The sequence below is a fragment of the Cryptomeria japonica genome, chromosome 1, assembly GCF_030272615.1.
Source record: "Cryptomeria japonica chromosome 1, Sugi_1.0, whole genome shotgun sequence".
In the NCBI taxonomy this organism is placed as follows: Eukaryota; Viridiplantae; Streptophyta; class Pinopsida; order Cupressales; family Cupressaceae; genus Cryptomeria; species Cryptomeria japonica.
Window position 1 is genome coordinate 20,845,896 of NC_081405.1, and position 7,797 is coordinate 20,853,692.

Below are 7,797 nucleotides of genomic sequence, written 5' to 3' on the forward strand. Positions count from 1 at the left end.
GGCACTCATACAGATTACAGTCTTCTCTACCTGGTCGTATTCTATTTCAGTGGAGGTTCTTCAAATCAACAGTTACTCTTCAACAATGTTTGCAGCTATTTCATGCCTTAGTGGTGTTCTTCATGCTTTTTTTTTGTTCCTATCTTCTGAAACACTCTTGTTTGGAGGCTTCTTAGTCCTTCACTTGAGCTTTCATCTCTTCTTGGAGAGGAGTTTTGTTCCCACAAGGTTTTCTCATTTTTTTCCACTTTGCAGAGATTTTATTGTACTTGGGTACCTCATCAAGCCTAGTTGTCGGGACCCATTGTTGCTTTCATGCATTTTTTACATGCTTTTTTAGTCCTTAGTTGTTTTTTAGCTACTCCCTAAGTTCATCTTAAGGGGGGGTGTTAGAGTTATCTTTTATTAGCTAATAATTATTTATTTAATTATTAGTTTATTATACTTTATGCTTAAGCTAAACTTAAAAATCTTATAATTCTTTAGGGTTTTCTCCTTTAGGGTTTCGAGTATCCTTTTATAAGGATTCTTTCTTTGTAATTTCATAACAACTGTAATTATTTAATTGCATTCTTGTTGCACAATCAATATGGCTCCTTTTTTCTGAATCTCTGAATTCTAGCCTCCATAGTTTTTTTGCTTCTCTCCTTTTGTGACAGGTTTGCATGCAGATGATCTTTGGGAGCTGTAGAGTTGATTTTTCCTCAACTCCTATAATCATGATAAGAAGGTAATGTAGAATTTACGCCTCTAAAAATATTTTAATGCTTCATTAGAAAAGAAAGTGAAAAAGGATATAGAGAAATCATGTTTACATTTAACCAAGGTTTTTGTTTGGATCGAGAAGGGCGTATATCCAAGAGCTATGTTGTAGTTATGTGGATTTGGCTCCAATAGAATCTTGATACTTTGTTCCTTACAATTACAACCATTACCAATATATCCCATTTTAGAAAGAAGATTATAACCTAAACCACAATGTAATTGCAAATCATCAAAAGGAGGATAACCATTCGTGGGATAGTCGATATAAGAAGTATAATAACATTTATCATCTTTATCATTTCCAAAAGTAGATGGAATGACATCTACAATGAGTGGTGTTAATGGTATATGTGGAATTTTGAAGTGATTTATGTTGGCTTTAAATTATCCAACAAAGGATAGTGTAAAGTCTAATGAACCCTAGTCATCACCAATACATGCATAAGAAATAAGTGAATAAAGCTTGTCAGAACCATCATTAGATATAGGAATTAATGGTGGTGTGGCAACTTTTGGAGATAATGAAGCAATTAAGCTTTGAAGAGTAGGAGAACAATTTTTTGAGTGAGCAACATCAGCCTTTTAGTAATACAAAATAGATTTAGTGTCAAATTTTATTGTAAATGCTTTATTATTATAAATAAATTTAATAGTTTGATGTAAGTTTGATGGAATAACACCTATAGCATACATCCATAGTCTACCTAGAAGAAGATTGTAAGGTAAAAGATTCTAGCATAATATACACCAGGGTAGGTATGCTACTAGGTCTTAGTCATACATTTAGTATAATAATACCAAGAGATTATCAACCAACATTATCAAATCCATGAATATATAAAGACGTTGTAGCAAGAGAAGAAGCATCCACATAAATTTGAGGTAATATTTCCACACTACAACTATTGAGTCTTGATCCAAGATCAATAAGAATGCATCTAATACCTTCATTATTAACACTAGTGATTATCATAAGTGAATTTGATTGAAATTAACTTTAGGAGGAGGAAGCTCACGTTGATAGAATATAATGTCTAGTGCATCAAAGCGAATGCATTCTATCAAAGAATTCACATTATTTGGTCTAGGAGAAGATGACACAAAAATATTTTGTAGAGCCTCTTGAAGCATACCATGATAAATAGGAGAAGTTTTAAAGGTGGTCTTAGAGGAATCTTATCAAGAGTAACACAAAGTTTCTCGATAATGTATCATATCCTCCTAAGCTTTTTGCCATAGTTTTAGGAGTTGGTGAAAGGGATAGAGGAATGCAAGATGAATTGACAAGAAGAATCAATAGAGCACACTTCAATTCTAAAGAGAAACAAAGGAATCAAATATGCACTATAACGTATACACCATCTATTAATTTGATCTACCACGAGGGAGAAACTTTGTCATATTAATCATGTGAAACTAAAAGGCAATGGTCAAGATCAATCTCGTATGACATGGTATTGATCTAAATCAATTTTTGAGGCATAGCAGGAGAAGCATATTAAATAGAGAACTTCAAATTTTTAATGATGACAAATTGATCCAATACAAAACTAATAACAAAATCTTCAACAACAATTCTAAAATTAAATACATCTATTTGTATATTTAATTTCTATACTTTACTATAATTACCAATCCACAATCTAAAATCTAATATCTAAATTAATTGTTCGCTAATTAATTATATGTTACAATTGTATATTTCCTATACTTTATTAAATAAAATTATACTTTATAAAACTGAACTAAGTCTTTAACAAAGATAATGTTTAAATATATATTATAAAAAAAATACATTATTAAAAATCTACTCTTCACATAATAACAATATCAATATATAAAGATAATTGAGATCTCATCTTATCTCAATTCATCTTCAAGATTAGCTCACTAATTTAACCAGAATATGTATATAAATCCAATTGATTAACAAAACAACAGCAACAGCACACAAAGCATACCAAAATAAAAAGAAAAATTGAAGAGATTACAAACGGGGCCTCTGTGGAGAAAGATCCAGAGAAATTGTTCACAATGCAAGATTACTTGTCTTCTACGCAATAACATCTCAATTAAAATGAATCCACTTATCAACCATGAACAGCAAATTCATGTCCTGAATTCCACATGAGCACTTGAAAGACTTCACATAACCCATGCCCACAAATTCCAGAGTCTTCAGCTCCCCAATGTAAAATCTCAACAACAACTAAACATCAATTCACAATCGAAACTTTATTCCTTTTATAGAAAACACAAGTCTGAGAAGCCATAACTTCACAGAGACTGCAACACACAAGCAACAAACTAACCAGTCTTCAAACTACTAAAATACCCATGATATATATACATGATCATACCTTTCCATAACTAAAATATAGTCTTCAATGGCTCTATGAGATAAAACCAGATGGGCCTGTAATACAGTGGATGGTCCATCCTAGCGAGGAGGAGGACCAGGAGGCCCAGGGGGGCCAGGAGGTGGTGGTGGTGGTGGTGGTGGTGGTCTTCTGAAGATGAAATGGAGGCCATCAGCAACAACGCCAGTAACAAATCCAAACAATCCAGGGCCTGGAGGAGGACCACCACCTGGTCCAGGGCCGCCGCCGCCGCCGCCTCCGCCTCCACCACCTGGTCCAGGGCCACCGCCGCCGCCGCCTCCTCCTTCAGGATGTGGAGGAGGCATCTCTGATAATGATATTGCTCACTTCTCTTGTGTGATCAATCTTCAATTCAATTCAACTGGGAGAGACGAAGTGCAGACAAGTGAATGGATGGATACTTATTGTGTATATATATGTTGGTTGGATACTTAGTGTGCATATATAGGAAGGAAGTGGAGTAAAGCATGTTGAAGTTTCTTAAGTGCTAAGCAAAGTGTCTGCAACGCACAGTCAAGTCAAAACTACCACTGAGAAAACAGTGGCGACCGGTAGAAGAGTAGTTAAAAGACGGTGTTTTACTTTTTGCGTTGCTATATCAGATTTTTTAATGGTTTGTTGCATGAGAACCATGCAAATTCTGCGGCTGGGGTTGAGGTTAATGAAGCAGCTAGGTGCTTTTGAGTATTTTAATGTTTGAAAGTGATTTTTTATTATAGAAAACACGGGAAGTCTGCCTTACAGGATAAGTAATGACCTGGAATCAGCGTACTGAGTGTGAAGAGAGATAAATATCCTACAATAAATATCTATGCATCCAATATTATATTTCATTTTAATAAAAGAGTTAGCTTAGATAGCATGATGAACGAATAAAGATTTTTAATGATGTCTATGAGGTCAAGTATTCTATGGGACTCTTAATTGAAAACAACGCATTAACTGTTAAAAAACTAACGAACTAACAAAACCTAAAAGCAAACATCAAGTGGCCACTACTCCTTGCCGATTGAGTTTCTTCGCAAACATTTAGCGACCACTAATCCTTGCTGATTAAGTTTCTTCACAAACATCAAGTGGCCACTAATCCTTGCTGATTAAGTTTCTTCTGTAACGTGAATTTATTTTGACTAGGTAATCTGCCATCTTTACAATTCCTTCATCCTCAAACAAAGTATTTAGAGACTCAACTTTTAGAATATCCGCATGTTTGCTACAAATGTTTTCATAAGCTGAGCAATCCATGATGTAATGCCATTTTGTTTCTAATAACCCAAATGTGCAAAGAAGACAAACCTTGTCAGCCCACTCCTCATTAGTGTTTTCCACCTCCTTATTCCACACCTAAGATGGTGCGAGCTAGTTCTTAACTTTTGCTTTCCATTTTATATCCACCTCTATGTAATGCTTTTGTTGATGTTCACATGTGGGATTGAAATGCTTGACGTAGTATTCCCTTTTCCTCCCAAGTTGTTTTGACCATTACGACACTCTCTCTCTCACATATTTTTTGATTTCATCTTTCACATTTGTCAATTCATGCAAATTAATTCCCCATCTACTCAACCACTTGATATTTTGTTTCATACAAGTGTTATTTCTTCTATCTAGCTTTTCCTTTGCCATTCTTTTGGGCCAACAATGATCTCCCATTTTCTTTGTTCTCTTCAAATAGCTTGATCATTGTAGCTGCTTCAACCGGAAAGGCTCTAGCTTCAGCTAAGATGATTTCATAAGGAGCTATAGTTTTAATTTTGAAGTTTCTTGTGATGATATTTTGAAATGTATATTAAAATTGTTAAGAGGTGAAAGGAATTCTTATTTGATGTGGAATATTAATATACATTTTAAATTTTAGTTTGAAATTCTATTATATTTATATAAGTGGATTTTTTTCAAATGTGATGTGGTACACATTGTTTTTGGTTTTGGCTATGTGAATTTTTTTCCTTGATGTTTTAGATCAAACTCTATGATCAATCATTAGGAAGTAGAAAGCAAGAGGAGAAACGATGGATCATGGAATTTGATTTGAAATGTCAAGGAAAAAAATCACTCAATCAAAACTAAAAACTATGCATATTGGTGATGGTATAAGCATAAAGTGTACAAATATGATTAACCCAATTAAAAGTACATGTGATTAACTGTAAATATAAAATAGATCATAAATAATTATGTTAGACAATGATAAGAAATCAACAAACAAATATGACATGATATATTTAGAGAAACCATTTTGGAAAAAACTCCACCTTCAAAGAGATATCAAGCTTGCATTAATAAGTAAAGACAAGTACATCAATACATCTCATGCAATCTTCTTTAGTTTGACAATATTCTAGTAGTGTGAGAGAACCTACAAATAATCATACCCCCTAAAAAATCCACCTTAAAACAATACTATGGGCCTAAATATAGTTTCAAAGTACCACAGTTAACATTCTCACGACTAATTACATGATAGTGGTCTCCAAAATAGAAAGTAACTCCTCTTAAAGACTAACATTTCATAGATTTTTTTATAAAATGCCATTAAGCATAATTTCCCATCTCTAGGCATTTCATGGGTGCATTAATTTGTATTGTCATTGCCTATCTTGAGAAAGTTGCTCCATAATTCTCAAACTTTGACCTCCTTTTGTAACATCCCTTGCATAATGATATTGCAAAAATATCTCAAATAATATGGAGAATATTAATAAGAAAATGATATTTGTAACTCCTCGTGGGCATCCATGTTATCCATCTCCGAAAACTTAGAGCCCTAGCTTTATTCATTAGGATTGAAATTTAATTATCACACCATTTTAACAAAAAGATTAAAATTTGATAAATTTATCAAAATAAACAAAATTTGACACTTGAATTAGGTACAAGACTAACGTAATTGGCTATGTGCAACTTAAAGATATGCTATGGGATTAGATACTAAAGTGAGTGAAATTCATGGTGTTGAATTTATAAATGACAGACACTTTTATGCAATTTCAATACTACAAAGAGAGAACTAATTCATCCAATGAATATAAAGAGTGTAAAATACAATTGATTACGCTCTAGAGGTATATTTGAAACTTTCTTGCACTAGAAAAGTTGGTTTGTTCACATAAGACTCATTATTTAACATCAAGATTAATGATATTGCCATCAAGGTTCAACTGTGTAGTTTGATATATTGATGGATTAGTGTTCACACTTTCTTATTTGATTACTCAATATTTGGTTAATAAATTTGGCCCGGAGTCTTTTCAGCAGCCTAAGCCTTATAGTTTTATGTTAGATCAAAGAAGGTGCTCACATGATAGTTAGTCAACAATGCAAATTGAAGTCATCTATTCATTCTATTTTTTTTTGATGAAATAATGGTGGTTTTTGATCCTATAGGTATTTGTGATGTTGTTTTTGGTAGTCTATATTTGTAATGTCTAAAAGATAGTCTTTTTTTTTGGAGGGAAAACAAATATTGTGTTAGAAAGAGTTGATAGAGTTTCATGTTGTATTCCCATCATGTTAAGGAGTAACTTCAAGAGGCCCTAAAACTTCATGAGAAGATGATTGGTAGTACATTATGTATTCATTTGGAGAAAACTAACGTTAAACAAGTTTCAAAATGTTTAAGCAATGCAATATTTTAAACCATCTAAACAAAAGTGTTATAAATTTTGGTTCATGTTCATTTAATGGTGTAAGGTGAAGTGGCATGTCATTATTGAGAGTTTCTTTGGTCCTTGTCCATTGAGTTCTAAGCTTTTAGGGACCAAAAGCCTTCATTTTGGATAGGTGTGAGCAATGAAAATATTTGGTTTCACTACATGTAAAAATTAGGACTTGTGTTGCAAGTCAAAAAGTGGGTATTTGATAGCATCATACTTGAATATGTTTGGATTTGGATCTCTCTAAAAAATATGCAAGTTTAAAACAAATGACATCTTGAGCAATGAAAATATTTGGTTTCACTACATGAAAAAATTAGGACTTGTGTTGCAAGTCCAAAAATGGGTATTTGATAGCATCAAACTTGAATATGTTTGGATTTGGATCTCTCTAAAAAATATGCAAGTTTAAAACAAATGACATCTTGTTTCAAGTTAGTATGCAAATGTTGCATCTTTTAAAAGAATTCAAAAGGGCTATCAAAAGGGTATTTTCAAATTCACTATGTCATTATTTTGATAAAAATACAATATATTAAAAAAAATGCATTAAAATATACAACCAATTCCTTAAAAAAGTGGGTAACATGAGATCAAGCTCCAACATCAAACTAACTAAATTGGGATAAAAAATAAACACATCCCTGAAAAGGGTAAATGCCACAAATCAAACAATTATATGACCCCACAAGGGGAACAACCATCAAATCACTACTACAACATAATAATAAATGGAAACTAACATAATTAAATTGCAAGGGTGACACTAGCATTAAGGATATTCCACCTCTCACCTTAAAAACCTATACAACCATCCATGGGATCACTCATAAGGAGTAACAATATTGTTGTCCTATCTTATTGGGATTTATTTTGACCAAATATTGGTGAAGATAAAGCAAGCACCAACCAAGGGAACTTTCCTTGATCAAGAAGGACATGTCCATGACATTAAGCGTATGTTGAGGAGTGATGTAGAGGAAAAGACCAATTGG

The 7,797-nt window shown here is 32.9% G+C and overlaps 1 protein-coding gene across 1 annotated transcript; it reads right to left on the minus strand.

Moving 5' to 3' along the window:
• Nucleotides 1-2,975: 2,975 nt before the first annotated feature.
• On the minus strand, nt 2,976-3,577 carry LOC131031209 (uncharacterized). The gene has a single exon (XM_057962255.2). It carries the CDS (start codon nt 3,449-3,451, stop codon nt 3,206-3,208), a length of 246 nt encoding a protein of 81 aa, XP_057818238.2. The 5' UTR covers nt 3,452-3,577; the 3' UTR covers nt 2,976-3,205.
• Nucleotides 3,578-7,797: the final 4,220 nt, after the last annotated feature.

Coding starts and splice junctions, on each gene's coding strand:
- LOC131031209 (XM_057962255.2), bottom strand. CDS start 3,451: ATGCCTCCTCCACATCCTGAAGGAGGAGGCGGCGGCGGCGGTGGCCCT.